This window comes from Fragaria vesca, linkage group LG7 (genome assembly GCF_000184155.1).
Source record: "Fragaria vesca subsp. vesca linkage group LG7, FraVesHawaii_1.0, whole genome shotgun sequence".
In the NCBI taxonomy this organism is placed as follows: Eukaryota; Viridiplantae; Streptophyta; class Magnoliopsida; order Rosales; family Rosaceae; genus Fragaria; species Fragaria vesca.
Window position 1 is genome coordinate 19702812 of NC_020497.1, and position 24118 is coordinate 19726929.

At 42.3% G+C, this 24118-nt stretch overlaps 4 protein-coding genes and 1 pseudogene across 5 annotated transcripts; 4 read left to right on the top strand and 1 right to left on the bottom strand.

Annotated features, from left to right (window-relative positions):
- The first annotated feature begins 1050 nt into the window (after positions 1-1050).
- On the top strand, positions 1051-4225 carry LOC101305420 (probable LRR receptor-like serine/threonine-protein kinase At3g47570-like). The gene is made up of 2 exons (XM_004308987.1): positions 1051-3760; positions 3876-4225. Exons 1-2 carry the CDS (start codon positions 1051-1053, stop codon positions 4223-4225), a joined length of 3060 nt encoding a protein of 1019 aa, XP_004309035.1.
- Positions 4226-5374: 1149 nt separating this feature from the next.
- LOC101299998 lies at positions 5375-9756 on the top strand. Of its 2 annotated transcripts, XM_004307748.1 has the most exons (3): positions 5375-7717; positions 8842-8878; positions 8963-9756. In XM_004307748.1, exon 1 carries the CDS (start codon positions 5416-5418, stop codon positions 7684-7686), a length of 2271 nt encoding a protein of 756 aa, XP_004307796.1. In that variant the 5' UTR covers positions 5375-5415; the 3' UTR covers positions 7687-7717; positions 8842-8878; positions 8963-9756. The 2 variants fall into 2 exon arrangements, with proteins under 2 accessions (XP_004307796.1, XP_004307795.1); XM_004307747.1 differs by having other exon boundaries at positions 8842-9756.
- Positions 9757-10623: 867 nt separating this feature from the next.
- On the top strand, positions 10624-13290 carry LOC101300483. Its single transcript, XM_004307749.1, has 9 exons — positions 10624-10724; positions 10836-10882; positions 10995-11055; positions 11537-11576; positions 11784-12031; positions 12128-12191; positions 12333-12421; positions 12540-12776; positions 12866-13290. The coding sequence occupies exons 1-9, from the start codon at positions 10689-10691 to the stop codon at positions 13016-13018; spliced, it is 975 nt and encodes a 324-aa protein (XP_004307797.1). The 5' UTR covers positions 10624-10688; the 3' UTR covers positions 13019-13290.
- Positions 13291-13651: 361 nt separating this feature from the next.
- LOC101300762 lies at positions 13652-16034 on the bottom strand. Its single transcript, XM_004307750.1, has 4 exons — positions 15465-16034; positions 14895-15132; positions 14631-14724; positions 13652-14202 (listed from the first exon to the last, which is right to left on the bottom strand). The coding sequence occupies exons 1-4, from the start codon at positions 15875-15877 to the stop codon at positions 13928-13930; spliced, it is 1020 nt and encodes a 339-aa protein (XP_004307798.1). The 5' UTR covers positions 15878-16034; the 3' UTR covers positions 13652-13927.
- A 1031-nt stretch (positions 16035-17065) lies between these two features.
- On the top strand, positions 17066-18337 carry LOC101305709 (annotated as a pseudogene).
- The last annotated feature ends 5781 nt before the right edge of the window (positions 18338-24118 follow it).

Below are 24118 nucleotides of genomic sequence, written 5' to 3' on the forward strand. Positions count from 1 at the left end.
GGTGTTCTTTCCTTGCTGCAAGTCTCTAGATACAGTATTTATCAGATATATATGTTCAGTTTCTTGCTGCAAGTCTCAAGTTTCTTCCCGGGCAGCCTGCGTAATCAGATATCTATGTTAATCCACAATATGGCATCTGAAGGTACTCTGAGACTAGTTAAACTATTAATGCTAGTAAACTGGGTTAAATTTTAATAGCCCGCCACAACTCTTTGGGATTATTTTTCTTCATTGACCTACTGGTGAGAGCAGATCCTACTAGTGTGGGATCTTAACTGATTTGTGATCCTTAAAACTTCAAAAGCTGAATAATTGGAGTCACGCACTGACGCATAGACTACAATATCTCTAGTCACTATAACAAAATGGTGGATGTGAAATTGACCTCGTCTTTTTGCATTCTTGCACTAGCAGGTTGCAGAAGCAAGTCAATCGCCGACTGAATTGACCCCATGCTGCAAAAAGCAAAATTACCATGCATAATCCTAATTGAATCGAATCCAAACCAATCGCCGATTTTGCCGCCAAGTCATCATCTTCCATTGCAGCACAGCCAACCTCACCATCGAACAGCCTAGCCGATTATAACAGTAGCAATGGTGGGTTGTGAAGAACAAAGATATATTATACTAAGCGTTTGTCTCACATTTACCAGTTTAAGTGGGAAAGAAACATCTCCTTAGCAAACTTTAATTGTAGTGGAAGCACGTCTTCGGAAATTTGAGCAGGCCAAAACTTCTTGATCGTCCTTCACTTCAAACTTTCAACCAACCAAAGTGCCTGTGGTCATGTATTTCCACATGATCAATCGACATTAATGTCAAGTCAAGTCGTCGGAACCAAGTCAAGTCGTCGTTTTTTGCAAATTAAGCAAGTCAAGTCGTATTCGGAAACCAAGTCATCAAGCCCGCTGCTAGATTAATGTTCGTTACATCAAACTATTAGTGTTCTGAACCCAAATTTCCTATTCTATATAAGTTAGATAATTTGCCCGGCCTTGAATGGAACTTAAAAAATATTCACAACCCCATAACGAATTCAAAAATCAAAATGGTGGATGTGAAATTGACCGCAACCTCAACATGCTTGCTTTCCAATCCACAAGCACTAGTCCATGTACTAGCATTTGCTCTTCTCTATTGCTGCAGTTGCATGGCCTCAACCTCTCTAGGAAACGAGACAGATAGGCTGGCATTGCTTGCCATTAAAGCTCAAATACATCAAGATCCTAATCGGCCGGTCATGAGCTCCTGGAATGAGTCCACTCATTTTTGCATGTGGTATGGTGTCACCTGCAGCCGACGCCATCTTCAGAGGGTCACTAAGCTGGACCTTCGCTCCTTGAAATTGTCCGGGTCCGTATCTCCTCACATAGGAAACCTGAGCTTCCTAAGGGCGTTATACCTCTTTGATAATAGCCTCACCAACAAAATCCCTACAGAAATTGGGCACTTGAGGAGGTTGCAGATGTTACATCTAGGAAACAACTCACTCAGTGGTCCTATTCCTGCCAATATCATCAATTGCTTCAACCTCAGAATCCTCGTTGTTTATAACAACATGCTGGAAGGTAACATTCCTCCACAACTTGGTTCCTTGTCAAAGCTTGAGTATCTTGCTTTGGGAGCTAATAAATTAACAGGAGAGATTCCTCCTTCCTTGGGTAATCTTTCTAGTCTTGTTCAACTTGGTGCTTATATAAATAACTTGGTGGGAAGTATTCCGAGTTCTCTAGGCCAACTGAAAAAATTAACATACTTCGGACTACACGCTAATAGGTTGTCTGGTACCGTCCCACCCTCCATCTATAACATCTCTAGTGTCCTTACTTTTTCCATAGCAGACAACCAAATTCAAGGGAGCATGCCCCCATCCTTGTTCAGAACCCTTCCGAATCTCCAAACTTTTAGCATTTACAACAATCACTTTACTGGATCACTTCCTCTCTCAATAAGCAATGCAACTAATTTAGAGAGTTTTCAAGTTAGTGGTAACAAATTAACAGGGCAAGTGCCGAATTTACAAAAGCTTCGTAACCTTGTGGTCTTGAACATTGCTGCTAATCATCTCGGAAGTGGGGGTGATGGGGACTCAAGATTTTTATCAGACTTGACCAATGCCACGAAGTTGGAGTGGTTGGAAATAGGATTCAACAGATTTGGTGGGACGTTGCCCGCATCAATATCCAATCTCTCAGCCCTTTCAATTCTACATGTTTGGAACAACCGTTTACACGGAAGCATCCCTGCAGGGATAGGGAATCTGGTCAACATGAAAATATTGTATTTAGCTGATAACATGTTCACAGGTAACATTCCCACTGACATTGGGAAGCTTTCAGGTCTTGGGGCATTGACATTTGATCACAACAGATTATCAGGGAGCCTCCCATCCTCTCTAGGAAATTTGACAATGTTAGTTCAACTCACATCGGAAGGAAATCATTTTAACGGTACCATCCCTTCAAGCCTTGGGGAATGCCATTCGTTGCTGCGGTTGGATCTTTCTGGCAATAACCTTAGTGGCGAGATTCCTCCACAAGTTATTGGCCTTCAGTCCTTATCAATATATTTGGACTTGTCTGAAAATCGTCTCAGTGGTTCTCTTCCCTTGGAGGAAGGAGAGTTGACAAATCTAGGTATATTAAATATCTCCAACAATATGTTATCAGGAAAACTTCCTAACAGCCTTGGTAGCTGTGTGAGTTTGGAAGTCCTGCTCTTGCGAGGAAACTCCTTTGACGGCCCCATTCCTTCAGCTTTGGGCTCCTTGAAAGGGATTCGAGTGTTGGACCTTTCCCACAACAATCTCTCTGGTGAAATTCCTGAATTTCTGGCGGGGTTTGGAGGATTGAAGCAACTTAACCTGTCTTTCAATGACTTTTGGGGTGCAGTGCCAGTTATGGGTGTCTTTAACAATGCAAGTGCCATTTCAATTGTCGGAAACACAAGACTATGCGGAGGCATTTCTGATCTCCACCTTCCAAAGTGCAAGTTTAAAGAATCGAGGTGGTCTCGTAGCAAGAAACTAACAATCTCATTAGTTTCCGCATTCACTGTTCTTGGAGTAGCTACGCTGTTGACGTTTCTTTTTCTTTGTTTCTTGAAAAAGAGAAGCAAAGAAACTCCATCAAGCACATTGGCGAACTCTGTTTTACAAGTGTCGTATAGTGCTCTCTTGAAAGCTACTGATGGCTTCTCTGCATCAAATTTGATTGGTGCTGGTAGTTTTGGTTCTGTATACAAAGGAATTCTTGGTGAAGAAGGAGAACAGCTTGTTGCTGTGAAGGTTTTTAACATGTTACGCCGGGGAGCTTCCAAGAGTTTCCTAGCTGAATGTGAGACACTCAGAAATATCAGACACCGAAATCTAGTCCCGATTATAACTGCATGTTCCAGTGTGGACTCTCATGGTAATGATTTCAAGGCTTTGGTTTATAAGCTCATGGAGAATGGGAGCTTAGAGGAGTGGCTACATCCAACTACTGAGACAGAAGACACACCAAAGAGTTTACGTCTTGTTCAGAGGCTAGACATTACCATTGACGTTGCATGTGCAGTGGATTATCTTCATAATCATTGCGAAACACCAATAGTTCATTGCGATCTCAAGCCGAGCAATGTTCTTTTGGACCACGACTTGACAGGACATGTTGCTGATTTTGGATTAGCTAGAATCCTCTCAAGACTAGCTGATAACGTTTCAGCAAATCAATCAAGTTCCATTGGAATAAGAGGGACTGTTGGTTATGCTGCTCCAGGTATGTACTTGCATGTTATTTTGTGCTACTATTTTTTATTTGTTTTTTGTAGCTTGCTAGGGTAGTTTCATCAATGAGAGCTGTTTTTATTAACAATTGTGATGTTTGAAAGCAGAGTATGGAATGGGAAGTGAGGTTTCAACATATGGAGATGTCTACAGCTTCGGCATTCTCTTGTTAGAGATGTTTACAGGGAAGAGACCTACTGACCACATCTTCATGGATGGTTTGAACCTTCACAAGTGTGTGAAGATGGCCATTGAGGAACAAGTTTCAGAGATTGCAGATTCATCACTTGTTCAAGAAGGCAATCTGAGGCAGAGCACCGATGATGCTCTTGAAGAATGCTTGAGTTCAATACTAGCAATTGGAGTTGCATGCTCTGTGGAATCCCCAACAAACCGAAAGATTATCAAGGATGCTGTGTCTGAACTGAAAAAGATTCGAGCGACTCTTGTTGGATAGAAACTTTGCTATTGTTCTGTTATGGCTTTCACTTCCTATATATCATGCTTTTATGTGCCGCGTGCTTTAGTTTCACGTTTTGTTGCTGCTATATGTGCTTGAATAAAGTTATGTTTAGTTCTCTATTTCTCTAGTTGTATCCTAATTCCTATACCGTTTCAAGTTTGGTTGTTTGCTTTTCAAGTTTGGTTCTTTATCTTCCTTTGCTTTTATCTTCCTTATTCCTAGTTGCTCATCCCCACACTGCATGATACAACAAAGGAATAGAAGAAATCTAAAAAATATATTCATAGTGTGAGCTACATCTTAAAACACTTCAAAAACATATATTTGGAAAACTAACCAAGTACATCCAGAATTCCAAATGTATCAAGGACAGAGTAAAAGTTATAACGTGTCAATAATCAAACGATCTATAATTAAACAATTCTCTTGTATGTAGTTCATAAGAAAAAAAAATCAATAACGTAAAAAAATCTACGTCACACTAAGACACTTCACGTTACTTCACGTTACATCAATACTGTCAATAACACTCTTTTATATGCTCAATGGTATACTTTGATATAACTCGAATATTTGCAATTTTTTCCGATAAATTTCTATCCTAAGGCCTCGTTTGGTTCGCGGAAGGGAAAGTGGTTCTTTCCTCTTTCTCATGGGAAGGGAAAGAGAAGGAGAATGAAATTTTACAAGAACTTTCAATTCCAATGTTTGGTAACACCAGAAAAGTTCATTGGAAAGTTGTTAAAGAGTTGAGATTTAATATAATAAGAAATTGTGTTGTAAATAATAAATGCAGGGAAAGAAGAAAGGAAAATGGTTCCTTAGGATTTTGGAATGAACCACTTTCCCCCATATTTTCCCATCAATCAAGAAAAGTGTTTCATTTCCTTATGCTTTCCCAAACACTGGAAATGAATAACTTTCATTTCTTGATGCTTATTTTCCATGAAACAAACAAGGTGTAAGTCTTTTTTTTTTGGATACGCACCTTAAGTCTCATTATTATTCGACATCGACCCGGAAAAAAGTCCAGCAACAACACGAAACTCATACTATTTGGGCTGGGCCTGAAGAAGTTTCTGTTCACCGATATCTATATAAATACGCCATCGCCTTTTTTTACCGCACTCTTTTAGTTTTCGTCTTCAACCACATCTCTCTGTTCTTCTTCGATCTGAAAATCCATGGAGGCCGTCCCACCAAACCCTATCGAAACCCTAGATCACCAACCCGCCTCCAACAACCACAACCCTCCGGAGTCTATAGTCTCCGATTACAAAGACCCGTCCCCGCCGCCATCGCAAACCCTAGCCTTCCACGCCGCCGCCGAGAACGGCACTCCGGCCGACGCCAGCAAGGCGGTCGCTCTGTTGATCTCGGAGAACGGACTGACCAACACGCAGAGCGGCACGACCGACAGGGAGGTCTCCCTCTCCGGCGGAGAGGAGGAGACCACGAGCAGGCGCCGCCGCCGCAGCCGGTGGGACCCGCAGCCTGAGTCGGAGAGCCAGGGGGATGAGTCCGGCAGCGGGAAGAGGAAGCGGAAGTCGCGGTGGGCGGCGGAGGAGCCCAAGCCGGTGGTTCAGTTGCCGGATTTTATGGGAGGTATAGAATTCGATCCCGAGATTCAAGCTTTGAATAGTCGGCTCCTTGAGATTAGTCGGATGCTCTCTTCGGGTTTGCCTCTGGATGACAGACCCGAAGGAGCTAGGTCTCCGTCGCCGGAGCCTGTGTATGATAACATGGGGATTAGAATTAACACCAGAGAGTTTCGAGCGCGTGAGAGGTTGAATAGAGAGAGGCAGGAAATTATTGCTCAGATTCTTAAGCGGAACCCTAATTACAAGCCTCCGGCGGATTACAGGCCGCCGAAGCTTCACAAGAAGCTTTACATTCCAATGAAAGAGTACCCCGGTTACAATTTTATCGGGCTTATAATCGGCCCGAGGGGGAATACTCAGAAGAGGATGGAGAAAGAGACCGGGGCGAAGATTGTCATCAGGGGGAAGGGGTCTGTGAAGGAGGGGAGGTTGCAACAGAAGAGGGATTTGAAACCTGATCCGTCGGAGAATGAGGACTTGCATGTTCTGGTTGAGGCTGATACGCAAGACGCTCTGGATGCTGCGGCTGGGATGGTGGAGAAGCTCTTGCAGCCTGTGGATGAGGTGTTGAATGAGCATAAGAGGCAACAGCTTAGGGAACTCGCAGCCTTGAATGGGACTATTAGGGATGAGGAGTATTGTAGGTTATGTGGTGAGCCTGGGCATCGTCAGTATGCGTGTCCATCACGAACTTCGACCTTTAAGAGTGATGTGCTTTGCAAGATATGTGGTGATGGTGGGCATCCTACTATTGATTGTCCGATGAAGGGGACATCTGGGAAGAAGATGGATGATGAGTATCAGAATTTTTTAGCTGAGTTAGGTGGGACAGTTCCTGAGTCAGCAACTAAGCAGACGGCTACTCTGGCTCTTGGTCCAGGGACTTCAGCGAGCAATCCTCCGTGGTCTAATAGTGGGGGGAGTGCTACCGGTGCATCACATCCAGGGTTGGGTTTTTCTGGGATTAAGCCTACTACAAAGGAACATGACGACACAAATCTGTACATTGGGTACCTGCCACCTACACTTGAGGATGATGGTTTGATCGGTATGTTTTCACAGTTTGGTGACATTGTGATGGCCAAAGTAATCAAGGACAGGGTTACTGGATTGAGTAAAGGTTATGGATTCGTGAAGTATGCTGATGTTCAGATGGCTAATAATGCTATTGCAAGCATGAATGGCTATAAGCTTGAAGGGCGATCAATTGCTGTCAGAGTTGCTGGCAAGCCTCCCCAGACTGTTGTGCCTCCTGGGCCGCCGGCTTCGGTGATGCCATCATACCCTGTTTCCAGTCAGCCTGTTGGTGCCTATCCCTCCCAGCATTTTAACCCAGGTGGTCCTCCTGCTCCACCTATGTATTCGGGTAACCCAGTTCCATGGGGAACCCCTGCTCCACCTCCTTATGCTCCTTATGCTCCTCCCCCTCCTCCTGGTTCGAACATGTACTACCCTCCTATGAGTCAGCCTATGGCCGGTTATGGTGCACGATACCCTCCTCCCCCTGGTGCACCACCTCCACCCTCCAGTGAAGCACAGCAGAGTTACCCTCCTCCAGGAGTTCAATCTGAAAATTCTAGCCAACCTATACCAACTAATATGTATGGGAGCTCTCTGCCAGCAATGCCACCAAATGGCCAACATACTTATCCTGCATCTTCATATGGTTACTCATCTTACTACAATGCTGTTCCACCTCCTCCTCCACCTCCCTCAACTGCAGACCAATCTCAGAGCATTGGTAATGTGCCATGGGCAACAAGTACTCCCCCTCCCCCTCCTGCGCCTTCTACAGAGAAAGCAACCTATGGTGCAGATGCAGAGTATGAGAAGTTCATGGCAGAGACTAAATGATATGGTCCTTTGCTTTCACTCACATTGGCAGGTATGCACTGCTTGTCTTTTGTTTGATTCTGTTAATAAATGTCTGGGTTTTTTGTATCATTGGATGCCTACTTGCTGTATTTCTTATGCTGCTTTGCTCATATATCTGATATATCTGATTCATATGAATAGGCTGGGACATTCATTTAGTTACAGATAAAATCTCTCTAACCTGTTTTTTGAGCAGCATCAGTTTTACTTTTACTTAGCAGAGCAATATATGGAGACATCTTTGGTATCAAATGTTTTTGACATATCTTTTGAGTTTGACTGTATGTTTTATTGCCTATTGATTTTGATGTTAAGCAAAATTCTACCAGATTTTAAATTTTTGGAAAAGTACCCATTTTTTTTCTGAAATTATATTTGACTACTACTTTTTCAAATGAAAAGTTTAACTACACAAGCATTAATGTGTTACAATAGTGTGCAATAGTATGAAATGTTTCTCCTATAGGATTTTGCATCACCAATATGTATATACAGATACAATACATGCCTCTTTGGCTGTGTCCATCAAATTTATACAAAGTAAATTTTTAAAGACGGATTTTAATAGTGTTGTAGTCTGGAGAAACTTTTAACTCCTTCAGCTCCTCTCCCTCTTGCTTTGTTGAGTGGGTGGGAGCTGGTAAATAATGTGTATTTTCTAGAATCTACTTCGCAGCATTTTTACCCTTCTTCTCTTCTTTTTTTCCTTTTCTTTTTTGTTAATTTTATTTCACACCGGGGCTTTCACTTGGTCTTTTGTATATGTGAAGGTTGTGTTCAGAAAACAGATGTTCATGCTACCATGGTAAGTATGTGTTCCCAAAGGAATTTCTGGATATGGCACCAATAAAGAACAAGGAAATGAAGAAAGACTTTCTAATGATTATTATTCTTTTGGTGCCATTTCCGTCGTAGATAATTCATTCGCCTTTAAAATCCTTGTTATCCTTGTTGAGGGATGAACTTCATGATGCATGGTTTATAGTCGTCCTTCTTATCCTCGGAGGGGGCACAGCTTTATTTTGTCTCCATATTCATTGCACACACTTGGATAAAGTCACTGCATAATTCGTTATTATCGTATTATTTCTGTTGTTGACAATTCTCTGTTGCCATTATGTAAATCTTTTACAGGACTAACGGACTAACGTTTCTTGGAGCTCTTGTCAACGTGATTTCTTACCTCTTGCCATGACTTTGTTGGAAGTTTGGGACTCACATCTTTAACCTTGCTGTAATGTTATGACCTTTGCAGAGACTTGGCTGTGGAACTTCAGTGATTACTCTCATGTTGGAGAAGCCATCAAACCATATCATTCATATTATTTATGTTGCTTATGTTGGACTTAATATTTATGTTTCTGTGATTTGCTCCTAATATTTCTTGTTACTAATGTCTTTTATAAGTTTTGTTCTGAATATTTGGTACTGATGTTTTATGATATCATGTTGACTTACGTAGTTTACAGCATGATTCATAAACTTAGTGATTGTCTTTTCTGAAAATAAGAATCTTGTGAGAAGTTTTCCAACTCACCTGGGAGTTTTCTCATTTGAATGAAGAGGTGAGGTTTGCATAGCTTCTTAGTTATGTAGTGTGCACAAGGGTGTGTGAGTAAGTAAGAATGAGTCTAGAAAAGTTGTTCTCTTGGTAGTTGGGTATATCTTAACACTATCCGTTATGTTGTAGCTAACCATCTTCTCCATCAGTGGTGAATTACTAACCCTGTTTGCAGAGGAATTGCTCAACTTACACATTGACAATTATGGTGTGCTCTGAGTTCAGTCATTTTAGGGATTTCAACAGTGGGACTTCTTAGAACACTTCTCTTCTCGGTGGCTTTAGGTTGCAACTATCCATATGCCCATTCCAAATCTTGTGTATAGCTGTTCTACGATGCACTAGTAGTTTCCTCAGAGTTATTTCGACTTGTACATTTGGGCCACACTTCTCCTTAGAGCTGGGAAGATCAGTCCATACTTGGTTCTTTTCAAATGAAAACTTACATTGGTTTTACATGAGTCAATATATGAAGGTTTCCTTTCTTCATGTTTTTACCTTTCCATAATTTCCCAGCAGTAACTGAATACGCCTATGTTGAATTGCACATCCTTACGAATGATTATCAATTAGCCAAGGAAAAGATGGTTCTTTTGCAAGGTCTTGGGCAAACATGGCCACTATAGTTGGATCGTGGGAATAATTGATAACTATGAACCAGATAATATGAAGTGCTTAAAAAAGTACAATCGCTCCAAAATATGTATCTAAACATGAAATAGGAACTAGAAGCAAGAAGTGTGCGAAAGAAACAATCGTAAAAACTGGAACTTGAAACAACCCCCATCTAAGCATGAAATCAGTGATCACCCCTCTAATGTTTGATCCGAGTCTCCACAGTTAAGGTCACTACTCTCTTGCAAATTGTTAATGACTTTTGTTCAAAGTTTCGACAGCATGAATATCCACTATCTTAACTATTGATCATACATCATTTCAATCATGCTAAAATAGCTGGTCGAAAATAGATGGTAATAAAACAAAATAGAATCATAATGCAAGTACCATGTTCATCCGGTCACAAAATGACCAAGAAACTCATGCTCAACCATCTTCAGATTTAAATCTACTAAAATAACTTGATTACTTTTAAGTAATAGTCATTTTATTTCCAACTTATGAAATCAAATATAATTTAAGTATGGTTGAGCATGAGTTTCTTGGTTGATCGGATGAGACGGACTAATGCAAATGAACCGGACCTAACTCTCGAATGATAACAAGATTGTTTTTGAGGTCCGAATTTGATTCGTACATGCCAGTGTAAGTATAATTTCATTAGGGCTTTGTCATATAAGTCTTATCAGTCCAATTGGTAAAGTCCCCTCATTCTCTCTGAAGCGTCAGCGGTTCGAACCACCACACCGCTCTGTTTTCCATCATTTTTTTTGGGTCTTCTTCTCCGACGAACCAAAACGCCATGGACAAAGACGGCCCCTCTGCTCCTCGCCGGAAGGTAACAACCACATCCCCCTTTTCAATTTCATCCTTTCTCCTTTTACTAATTCCAATTCCATCTCACAGATCTGTAATTCATCCCAGTTCTTGCTCTGTCTTCTTCTTGCAGGGAAGGTTCAAGCCCAGAGCTCAACCCAGAAGGCCCAACCCTACCACGTAATCTTTCTTCTTCGAAAACCCTAGTTCATTTCATTTCATTTCTCCCAATTAATCCCCAATTTACTATTCAAATCTCTAACAGTTTTTTTTTTCTGTTGTATTAATGCAGTGAGGTTGAAGATGCTGAGAAGGAAGAAAGAGAAGCCAAGGCTCTGCTTCGAAAGTTCCAGGTAGTAATTTAATTATAATCCCACATATTCGGTAATGATTCCATTTTTATTATTTTTCTGATTAATTTTTTTTTGTTGTTCTTAAAATATAGAAAGTTTAAATGTCAGAATGATTGGGCTGTGTTTGGTACACATTGTTTGTTTTGGCTTTTATGAAAAATAAACTGAAAATAAGGTCCTGTTTGGTTGCTATGAAAGGTTTATAGTCTCTACGTTTTCTTGTTTTGGTAAGTTGTTTTCGCCTTTACCTTCCTTGCTTGGTTACTTATAGTAAAAGAATCAAGGTGAAAATTAAAAAGATATGGAGGAATGGTCTTCAGGTTTGAGAGATAAAGAGGGAACACCAATTTACTGTAAATTTTAACTTGTGCGGTTGGTAAATGTATGACTAGGAATTTGGTATTGGTGATATACTGATATATGTATGCTTTCAGGTATATGTATTCAACACATTATTGATTTTCTGTCCCTGCATTTACAGGAGAATCGGGCGAGACGTGCGCCTAAAGCCGAAAAAAAATGTATTGTCTCTCGTTTCTTATGTTTTTACTGGTTATTTGGTTGTGGACTTGTGGTTACTAGATTTAGTGTAATGCTATAGCCAGTTGTTTTGTGCTTTGCTGATTTGGTCACTGTAATGTGCAATATAGTAAGCAGTGTAGGCTTGAAGCCTACTGTGCTGCCAACTCACACTATGTGCTTTCTTATTCATGTTATTGTTCTTTAAGCAGCAGCTGCTGTGGAAGTGGCATTTGGTCCTGGAGCTCAATCATCAAGCTCCCTGAGGACGTATGGGGTACCAAAGTTAGAAAATCTTGATCAAGGGAGTAGCTTAGGAGTGAAAGGCTATGACGGTCATAAGATTCTGTCATCTTCACCTTTGGCTACCGGTGGAGCTGGAACTGATGCGCCTATGGACATTGATACTGCGGATGCATCCATTTCAAATGTCAAGAATCATTATGTAGAGATTTGGGTAAGAAATCTGATTGTGACTAACCCCTTTTCCTTTTCTTGCTGATCATCTCTAGTCTCCATCTCCTAAACGTTGGCTACTGTGCTGCTGCTGCAGGATTATGAGAACAGCAAATATCCTATTAGTCTTCCACTGAGGAAGCCCTACTCTGGAGACCCAGGTATTCTCTTTAGATGCATATTGAAAGTTACAGACCTTTTCTTTTCCATGCAATTGATAGCTTTCAATGAGTACATAGGAGACTGATTTTATTGGGTGCAATGATAAGCTTATCCGTTGGTTCTACTATATTCTTTTGTAGACATTCTTAATGAGAAGGAGTTTGTTGAGGATGCTGCAAAGGAGTATGACGAGAGTACTATAAACTGTGCTTCAGAACTCGGGCTGCTGGTTAGTGTTAGTAGTTCATTAATAAGAAATGATGAGAATCTCTTGTTTCTTAAACATTAATGTAGAGCAATTAATCAAATGGTAAAGGTGATGGTATGTTACTGGTGATTGGTGACAGGAGCAAAATCCGAAAGAGAAGTTGCTCTTTGTTCAGCTGCCTCCTACTTTACCATTGGTCAAGCGATCTACTAGTGCAAAGGGGAAAGAGAAAGTCGGAAGCTCAACACCATCTGAGAAGGTAGGTGCTGCAAAGAAGAGTGGTGGTTTGGAAGAGTTATCTGAGGGGTATATGGGGAAGATGCTGGTTTACAAGAGTGGAGCAGTCAAGTTCAAGCTAGGAGATGCACTGTATGACGTAAGTCATATAGCCTCTGCCTTTCCATAAACTAAAATGAAAGCTAAACATCATTGCGTTGATGGACACCTAAAGTTTGATATGTGCAGGTTTCACCCGGTTCAGATTGTGTGTTTGCTCAAGATATTGCTGCAATCAACACTGCAGCGAGAAAGTGTTGTGTTCTTGGAGAGCTCGGCCAGCGAGTTGTTGTAACTCCTGACGTGGATTCCCTACTAGACGCAACAATCGAGTTGGAGTGAGGTTTTAGCTAGTGGAACTGTGGGAGGTTGTGCAAATAAGAATCCTGGTATTGGTAGATATGTAAATGCACGCATGTTAATAGAGACTAGAGTGACAAACGCTGAGCTACTGAGCTAGTGTGCTGCGTGGAATGTAAAGAGTCATAACGTGTAGGCCTGTAGGGTGCATAATGCATTGAGATTTTGTATGTGATACCTGATCTAGCTAGTATGGTCTTTGCCTCATTTTTCTGGGAAAATAGAAAAGCTATTATCGATCTCTTATTATCATCACTGAATTAGATGAGTTTAGTCACCTATAGTTTGTTGGAATTTTGAATGACTTCTTTTTTCTTTTCTTTTTTCGGTCTGAACTTGAATGACCTCATTAGTTACTTATCCAATTGTCTGCATGTCAAAAGATGCGTGCATGCCATCATCATGGATTTTGTTCAAAGATGAGCTGCTGCATCAGTGGCCTTCTTCTCGATTGCTCTTGTTTTGTTTCAGTTTTGGTCCCTGTGCTCTGGGCCGTCTTGATTACAACAAACACACCTCTACCTCTTGCTTGCTTTCTTTCTTTTCTACTCTATTTTGAATTAAATAACTTTCATCATGTGTGTAGTGAAAGAGAAAAAAAGACTCAAGAGTAGTCACAATCAACAATGAAAATCCAATTTAAACAAACAATTTCCAAGCAACAAATTGAATCAAATGAAATATTCAATCATCCACTAGTTCATTACAACACTGCAAATTTTCCATACAGGCCCATAGTGACAGAAACCTACTGACTCTTACGTGCCAGACTTGGACATTCAGAACAAAGCACAAGTTGAAACAGGAGATGTGTCAAAATACATTGCAGCAAAAACTATAACAGAAAGCCAACCTACGAGCAATACCACCTGTGATGTCGACGGATTAGGGTCAAGCATTGTGGGATCGAGTAACCACCACAACCAAGAGGACCACGACAGAGAGCATGACTGATGTTCTTAGCCTCTCCTCAAACAGATTACCAGCTTCAGCTTTCGCCTTGCCACTGCCTTGAGGTTGAAGCAAGTGATCAAAAAGCTTAGTAATGTTCTCTATTACCTTCATAACCTTTCCAAAAGTATTTTGAAAGATCCACCTCAAAAAGTTTGTTGATGTACTGCTATCATCAGAATTCTCAGATGAGCTCTGGGAACTATTGTCTTCAGCTGCATATGTAATGAAAGTTTAGTCATGTATTTCAATGAGCTTATAAGTAGCAACTATTGACAAGGAATTTCATCTCCCAAATAATTCATGGTTTTCAATACATTTATAGGAGTTAATCGCATAATCTTTACCTATTAAACCCGCGCCACTCAATTATTTGCATTGGAAAAATCAGCATGCAAACTATTAAGACCTGATTTCTGGTCTGGTTCTTGTTTTAATCTATGAACTTCAAATTATTTTCAGGAGTACTTGCATGTGAATATTCATAATGTAGCAGTCGACTAAACCCAGGAAAAAGACATCGAAAATAGGCCTTACATGCTAGACAGAGTATGAAACTTGTAAAATCTGCACCTCTTTTGTAACACATAGTAGAATACTTAGATAAGTCTAACCAACTACAGTCCTTCAAGTTCATACCAACCTGCATAGAAAGATTCCCTGAGCTCTCTCACTACCTCATTGTTCATCACAGCATCCCAAACTGCTCTATCAGATGATAATGAAACCACCATTCTCTACACAAGACAGTAGCCTTTGTGACATAATTAAACAAAAGTGCAAGTGAGATGCGACAAGCACGCATAGATACTAGTATTTCTAATTGTTCACCAGATTAAAACTCCAAAAACACAAAAACCAAGATGTAGAGTATGTAGCAAAATAAGGGTCAACAAGAGATAAGGACCTGAACGGATGACTCATTCTGCAATAAACTGAAAGCCTCATAAACTCTTTGACATCCCTCAGGCTGGGAATTACAAAGATAAGCAGAAGGCTCCATCCAATCTGGTTCTGACCCAAATGAAGATACTCTTTGCACCGAACCAGAAGCACTCAAAATCTGATCAGCTACATCCTTGTCCAAATACTCGGAACCAAATTTATCCCGGATGAACTGAGGGTGATGAGTAGGACTGAACACCCTGTTAATGTAAAAGCATATCAATTTAACAACCATCTCATTAAAGATGACAGCAAAATCGTGAAATGCAATGTCAAAGATAAACCAAACTGTTCATAATTCGTATCAAAAGGTACATATGACTAATTATTAATATAGGGGGGGTATGTAGCAAAATCTTATCCTTCTCTTTTTTGGTCAATAAAACAGTAAAACCTCTGTTCCAAATTACATATTGCAAAAGTACTTCCCCTAATCCAATATATAGCCAAATTTGAGATAGAATAACATAGAAATGCACTTTGGTTCATGTAAATGAAATATAAAGAAAAAGAGAGAAAGAGTGGTTTTTACCGCTTAAGAGTGGAAATAGCGTTGTGAACTTCATCTCCAGAAGGCACAGGTCCAAGAACAAAGTCATCAGGATACCCATGAGCTCTCTCAACATCTTCACTCCCATCCACAGAAACCCAGTCAAAATCATCAAACTGCGGCGAAGTGGGCCAGTTGGGCCCGCCGGAACTTACAGGCCCACAGTTGGGAGAAGCAGGAGAAGAGAGACAGAGGTTACTGACCGAGCCCGGCTTCTGGGTATTCCTAGAAGCCGTAGGACTAGTAGCAGTTGTGGTGTTGGAGTTGGAGTTGGAAGAAGCAGAGATGGGTTCTTGGATTCCAACTCCGGTGGTTCTAGTCAGCGCCGCCCTGCTGACTGTACGGAACATACTTCCACCGCCACCTCCGCCCATGCTTCTGCCGCCGAACATCATTTGACTGAGAAACTAGAAGTGGTGTTGGTTGCTATGTAATTGAAACCTTGGGAAACCTAGATTGGGTTACGTTGTTGGGTTCTGTGTCTGTGTCAGTTATCAATATTTGCTTGACTTGTCGTGCTTTATTGGGATGCAATATTGAATTGGTGATACCGAAGAAATCTGTGGATAAGATTATTATAGAAATAGGAGGAGGGAGATATGTTTCATTGGCGCTACGCTTCTGCTGAGTGTAAAACAAGTTATGGTTCTTGGGGTGGAGAGGTGGCATTCTGTGGTGTGTTTGTAGGATATTCAGCCTTTTGTTTTCACGTTAATCATTTAACCTCCAAGGTCCCTATCTACAAAGAAAATTTTAAAAGAGTAGAAGATTTAACCTTCTCATGCTTGATCACTAAGAAACTAGCAGATGTCTAACTCATGAGAGATTCATTTTTGTAGGTGAAAGGACGTGAATTCAACTCAAGAAAAATTATTGTTGTTTGATGAAAAAAATAAGTTTTTAAACTTGAAATAAGTTTTTAAACTTGAGCGGATTGTACATGAGAAATACAGATGGCCCAATTATTATATGTTAATGAAATAGAGAACTCAATCAGGAAGCCTTTTGCTTTGTTTTGGTTGTAGGAGAGGTGTGTTTCCTTAAACTTTCTGTTTTGTTCTCACTAATCTAGAACTTCTACAATGTGACAAAAAAGAAGAACATATGTAGACCAAGATTGAGATGTTTAGTCTTATGTGCTATTGTGCTTGTCATTTTGTATCTTAAACCGAATGGTTCACATATGAGAAATGTATCATATTCTTGGTCATTACTCATTAACCTTAAAATATCATAGGTTTTCACATATGGGGAATGTAACAATGTGACATAAAATATATATAATTCCTACTAAATCTTTTCAATAATTATTATCTTTGGTCATTACTTATTATCATTCCGTTATGAATTTAAAATGCACCCTAGTTGTTCATTTCTTCACAATGATTAACGGGGTCGAAACTCCTCCTTTTTTTGTGTTGAAGTTCCATAATTTTATTTGTGATAAATTTCAGATCTACTCAGTTTGGGCTGACAAATACCTGTAGACAGGCCCAACTTGTAACTCGAACCCACCACTAAAACCCCTATTTAAGCTCAACAGAGCTCCCAACGGCAAAAGACACAGAGATCACACTGCGACGATGGGTATGCTCTGTTCTATTTCGTCTTATATATTCAACATGTTATGTTTGATTCTGATTGTGGTCGTGGTTTTTTGGTGTTTAGGGGCTTACAAGTACTTATCGGAGATATGGAGGAAGAAGCAGTCGGATCGAGGTTATGAACTTCGTTTCCAGAATCCGAGTTTGGCAGTACCGCCAGGAACCCTCCATTGTCCGCGTCACTCGCCCCTCTCGCCCTGACAAGGCGCGTCGCTTGGGTTACAAGGCCAAGCAGGTATGTCATCTCTTCCACTCATCACCACCTTGATCCTATATATGCTTTTGTATTCCTCATGAGAAGTTTGAGGGTGATTTTGAAGGAGGTGAAAAGTAAATGGATTTGTGTTTTTATCTCTAACCTGGTAAATATGGACATCACCAAATGTTTAGCTTCTGATTCCGATCAGTGTTCTTATTATAATGTCTCATTTACGTTATGCGATTGATTTTGTAGAACTATACAGTACCATTTTCTCTTAGGGTTTTGTAAGATTATGATAGCCAGTGATAATTCTAATAATGTCATTACCTACTAGGAAATTTCTGCTGATTAGTGTTACTTATAACCTCTTTACAGGAATATGTTATCTACCGGGTGCGTGTGAGGCGCGGTGGACGAAAGAGACTGGTTGCGAAGGGTATCGTGTATGGCAAACCCACAAAACAGGGTGTTACTCAGTTGAAGTTCCAACGCAGCAAGCGTTCAGTTGCAGAGGAGCGAGCAGGTCGCAAACTAGGTGCCCTTAAGGTTCTCAACTCTTACTGGGTTAACGAGGTATGCTAAGCTACTTGACTTATGTTTGTTAGTGTTAGTGTATCAGCTATGGAAAAATATACATTTTGAGTAATATATACCCTCGACTTCTATTGAAAAATATACATTCTGATAAGGAAAACTTTCCTAGGACTGATGGGATGTGTCCTTTATATATTTTATCTTTCTGGTTTGCAATGAAATGCTTCAGTACGTTGTAACTCTTTTTAATTACTATTTGTCTGTTCAGGATTCAACATACAAATACTTTGAGGTCATATTGGTCGATGCTGCACAAATGACCATCAAAAATGACCATAGGATCAATTGGATCTGCAATCCTGTTCACAAGCACAGAGAGCTTCGTGGACTCACTTTCTTCTGGAAAGAACTATCGAGGTCTGCAAGGAAAGGGTCACTTGCACCACAAGGCACGACCTTCAAGGACGGCAACCTGGAAGAGGAACAGCACCCTTTCTCTTCCGCGATACCGTTGATTCTCTTGACCTAACTAATATCGGTAACCTCAATATTACATGCTAGCTAGGTACTCAGAAGTTTTGGAACAGACTGAGAAAAATTATATCTATTATAATTTACGTTCTTGGGTTTCTTGTGTTTGAGCTGTGACTTTTGTGCTTGTTGAACCGTTTTTTAATTAACCCCTCTAGCGTTTGTATGTATAGTCGAAAGTCTGTTAAATCTCAAGTGACGTTGTATCCACCATCAGCACAGGTAATCATTTTCTCAACAGGGCAAACTGGCAAAGAGCCAAAGAATAGAGTTGGTGAACTTATAAATTGGGCACTGTTTTTTACTTTTGAGACATGAAATTTCAGAATGAGGTAGAGGTGCCCTGAAGGACAAAGATGATGATTCATAGGAGAGCCACGGGTATTTTGGTTGTCCTCCAATGTGTAGAGCTAGAAATGATCAACAATGGTAATTATAAGCTTTGAAAGCTTTGGCCGTGGAAAAAGTAGAGAGAAAAGAGAAAGATGAAACTTATGATGAAGATGTAGACTAGGGTTTAGACAAGTATCCAACAAACACATGAATATAAAGTAAACTTCATCTTCTGAAAGAGAATGATTGTGGTTTTTGATTTTTTTTCCCTTGATGTTGGATTTTTCCTCCAAACTGTTCTGGTAGCATTAGTCCTTGTTTTGCTTCAAAAGGAAGGGAATCACAAGTGATTGACACAACTGACGATAGAAGACAAAGATATGAAAATTGGATGAACAAAATTCGCGTGTTCAGGGAGCCAATTTGTTAGGGCCAAGACATGTAATGCCACAAGCAACCTTGCCCAGGGTCATGAGTCAAGCCCATGGTTGGTTGCTTGTGTGCAAGTGGCATTATTGTAATTTCTATTTTCCTTGTATTTTATTTTATTTAGCTTGGCCCTCCTTGGCTTTTTGATGTTTCCCACAGCCAAGTGAGAATTTGGCCGATATGCTCTTTGTAGGGGAGTTCCTAGTCGGCGACGGTTGGACTAAGGAACTAGTATAGGTAAGCACATGTACTTTAGCCTCTACTAACGTCTTACCATCAATAAAGAGAGGAATTATTCAATCATCTGTGTCCCGTGAGATCATTTCAACTTTTCATTCGAGTTGCCCGCTCGCTCTTTGAGCTCGCTCCAATAATTATATAACACTGTGTTCTTGCTTGTTGCTAGCATCATATTAATATCGTGTGGTTTCCATTGTTCCTTGCAAGGTGCGCACAAGGCTGACTTGCTACCTTTTCAAGGCTAGCGAGTGCCGCACGGTCCTCTTTGCACCCTCGCAAAGTCGGCCCGTGACAGGTGGTATCAGAGCCATCTTGGCTCGAAGGCTCACAACATGCCGGGAGGAATGACAAAGCAACAAAAATTTGATTGGTATGACCAAATGCTTGGTGAACTTGCGGGAGTCCCTGATAGATTGATTGACATCACCTCCACGCTAGGCCGTGTCGACCTAGATGAACTGGCGACACGAGTCAATGACCTTGGGGAGTTGAGAGGGCGAGTTGCAGCCCTAGACCGCGTCGACCTGGATGAGTTGGCGGCGCGAGTTGATGACCTTGAAAGATTGAAAGGGCGAGTTACGGCCCTTGAAAAGATGGAAGCTCCAAGACTCGATGTAGAGACCGAGAGAGATGGAGGTTCTGTTTCACAAGAGCAGATGGGGGCGATGGGTGATGCCCTCGAAACTCTACAAGTGACTATGGACACCATGGCGGAGGATGTCCGAGCCACTATTGATGCATTCAAGAACGAGCTGTTGGAGATGAATACCAAGCTCAATCTAACTATCCGGGCGATGAGTAACCAACCTGTGACGGACTACAGGAGGGTAAAGATCCCGGAACCTCAAGCTTACGGAGGGGCGCGAGACGCCAAGGAGCTTGAGAATTTTCTATTTGATATGGAGCAATACTTCCGAGCAGTGAAGCCGGATTCAGAAGAAGCAAAAGTGGGCATGGCGACAATGTATTTGTCGGGCGATGCGAAACTGTGGTGGAGAACAAAATACAACGACATCCAGAGGAATGTCTGTACCATTGCCACATGGGAGGACCTGAAGAAAGAGCTGAAGATGCAGTTCTTCCCAGAGAATGTGGACTACATTGCAAGACGACAGTTGAGAGAGCTGAAGCACACCAACAACATTAGAGAGTTTGTGAGCAAATTCTCTGTGCTCATGCTCGATCTCCCAGATATGTCGGAGAAGGACCGACTATTCTATTTCCTTGAGGGGTTAAAGCCGTGGGCTAGAACTGAACTTCAGAGACAAAGGGTTCAAGATTTGGCTTCTGCTCAAGCAGCAGCTGAAAGGTTGACAGACTACACTTTTGAAGAGAACCCTCCCAAAAGGACCTCATCCTTTTCGAATGTGAATGCCAACAAAAGTGTGAGACCAGGACAAAGTAGAAGTGGGGGAGCGGAGTCAAAGTTCTCCAGTTTCGGAGGAGGGGGACGGATGACCAATGTAAGGGATACAGCCTCTTCCAAACCGGCTGCATCAACAGGAGTATTTCCCCCACGGCAATTCAACTCTGCCGGCTTCACACAAAGACCTATATCTTGCTTCTTATGCAAGGGGCCTCATAGGGTGAATGAGTGTCCACACAAGACGGCCTTGACAGCCCTACAAGCCCACATTTCGACGAAGGAGTCTGAAGAACCACAAGAGGAAGTGGAGGAACCTAGTCAGATGGGTGCCTTGAGATTCTTGAACGCAGTGGAAAAGCAACCACCCGCGTCCCAGGAGTCTCAGCCCAAGGGCCTAATGTTTGTGAATGGGAGCATAAACGGGAAGGTTGCCAAGAGTGTGATGGTCGACACTAGCGCCACCCATAATTTTGTGTCTGAAACAGAAGCACGGAAGTTGGGATTGAAGATAGAGAAGGATATTGGCCGCATGAAAGCAGTCAACTCCTCACCCTTGGCCACAGTGGGGGTATCCCGAAGAGCACAGGTGAAGCTGGGTAGTTGGGAAGGGAAGACAGACTTGGTTGTTGTAGAAATGGACGACTTCGACGTCATATTAGGGATGGACTTTTTGCTGGAACACAAAGCCATCCCCATTCCCAATGCCCGAAATTTGTTGATCATGGGGGAGAGACCATGTGTAGTGCCTGCAAAGATAGTCCCGCCAAGTGAACCCCGTCTCTTGTCTGCTCTCCAGTTCAAGAAAGGGGTGAAGCGACATGAGCCTTCGTACGTCGCTGTCCCCTTGGTAAAAGATGGGGCTGAACCAGAAGTGGTGCCAAAAGAAGTTCAGAGGGTACTGGAGAGTTACAAGGATGTGATGCCGGTAGAACTCCCTAAGGAGCTGCCACCAAGGAGAAACATAGATCATGAGATTGAGTTACTACCTGGTGCAAAACCACCCGCAAGGGCCCCTTACAGAATGGCTCCGCCAGAGCTAGCAGAATTGAGGAAGCAATTGGGAGACCTGTTAGAAGCAGGGTTCATTCAGCCCTCAAAGGCTCCATTTGGTGCGCCGGTGCTGTTCCAGAAGAAGCATGATGGGAGCTTGAGGTTGTGTATAGACTACCGAGCTCTCAACAAAGTCACCGTGCGAAACAAGTACCCCATTCCCTTGATCGCAGATTTGTTTGACCAGCTCAGTGGCGCCAAATATTTCACCAAGCTGGACCTCCGCTCGGGATACTACCAAGTCCGCATAGCGGAAGGAGATGAGCCCAAGACTACATGTGTCATGCGATATGGTGCTTTTGAGTTCCTGGTGATGCCGTTCGGGTTGACCAATGCACCTGCCACTTTCTGCACATTGATGAACCAAGTCTTCCATGGTTTCCTTGACAAATTTGTGGTGGTGTACTTGGATGACATTGTGATATACAGTTCTACTCTGGAGGAACATGTGGAACACCTAAGACTAGTGTTTCAACAGTTACGAGCAAATCAGCTGTATGTCAAGCGCGAGAAGTGCTCTTTCGCACAAGATACTATCAAGTTCTTGGGCCATGTTATAGAGAGGGGGAGGATCAGGATGGACATGGAGAAAGTACAAGCGATCGAGGAGTGGCAGAGTCCCACGAATGTGAAGGAGCTGCGTTCTTTTCTTGGACTGGCCAATTACTATAGGCGGTTCATTAAAAATTACTCAGGAAGGACAACTCCCTTGACTGACCTCTTGAAGAAGGGAGCGACGTGGGACTGGAACGAAGACTGTGAGCAAGCCTTCATGGACTTGAAGAAGGCCGTGATGGAAGATCATGTTCTTGCCTTGCCAGACTTGAGCAAACCATTTGAAGTGCAGACCGATGCATCTGACTTCGCCCTAGGGGGAGTCCTATTACAAGAAGGACATCCAGTGGCGTATGAGAGTCATAAGCTCTCACTAGTGGAAAGGAGATATACAGCCCATGAGAGAGAAATGTTGGCTGTGATTCACTGTTTGAGGACTTGGAGGCACTATTTGCTAGGGGCAAATTTTACTGTGAAGACAGACAACTCTGCAGTTAGTCATTTCCTGACACAACCGAAGTTGACCTCAAAGCAAGCTCGGTGGCAAGAGTTTCTCGCCGAGTTCGACTTCCAATTTGAGCACAAAGCAGGGTACACCAATCAAGTTGCGGACGCCCTAAGCCGCAAGGCCAACCTTGCGGCCCTTCGAAACCTGGCGACTTTGTCAGGCAGTGGAGTTGCCACTGACATTAAGGAAAGAGTAAAGGCTGGTTTGGAGAAAGATCTCGTGGCCCAAGGCCTCGTGAAGCTAGTGCAAGAAGGGAAGAGCCGCAGATTCTGGTTGGAGGACGGCTTGTTAAAGACAAAAGGAGGAAGAACATATCTTCCCCGGGTGGATGGATTGCGAAGAATGTTGATGAGAGAGTGCCATGACACCTTGTGGGCAGGGCATCCTGGGTGGCACAGAACCTATGCCCTCCTGAAACAGGGTTACTACTGGCCGCAGATGCGAGATGATGTGATGGAGTACACCAGGACGTGTCTCATCTGCCAACAAGACAAGGTGGAGCGACAGAAGACAGCTGGGTTATTGGAGCCGTTGGCAACACCCACTCGTCCGTGGGAGAGTGTCTCCCTTGATTTCATTACCAATCTCCCGAAGGTTGGGGAAGTATCTGGAATCCTAGTTGTGGTGGACAGGTTCTCGAAGTATGCCACATTTGTTCCAACATCGAAACATTGTTCTGCAGAAGACACAGCGAGTCTCTTCTTCAAACATGTGGTGAAGTATTGGGGAGTACCACAGAATATCGTTAGCGATCGAGACCCTAGGTTCACAGGGTCGTTTTGGACAGAATTGTTCAAGCTGCTGGGGTCTGAACTCAACATCTCCTCCAGTTATCACCCTCAGACGGATGGGCAGACTGAGAGATTCAATGCAATGCTGGAAGAATACTTGAGGCACTTTGTTCATGCAAATATGAAGAATTGGGTGGAGTTACTGGATGTGGCCCAGTTCTGTTTCAATTCGAAGAAGAGTTCAGCCACCAACAAGAGCGCTTTTGAAGTGGTGACTGGCCAGCAACCACTCTTGCCTCATACTGTGCAGGAGGTATACAAGGGGAAAAACCCGCGAGCTTTCAACTTCACCAAAGAGTGGAAAGCCAACGCGGACGTTGCTCGAAGTTACTTGGAGAAAGCGGCGAAGAGAATGAAGAAGTGGGCAGATCAGAGTCGCAAACCCCGAGAGTTCCAAGAAGGAGACATGGTGCTCGTGAAGCTGCTCCCTGAACAGATCAGGAATATGCGCTCCACAGGCAAGCGGTTGTTCAGGAAGTATGAAGGCCCACTT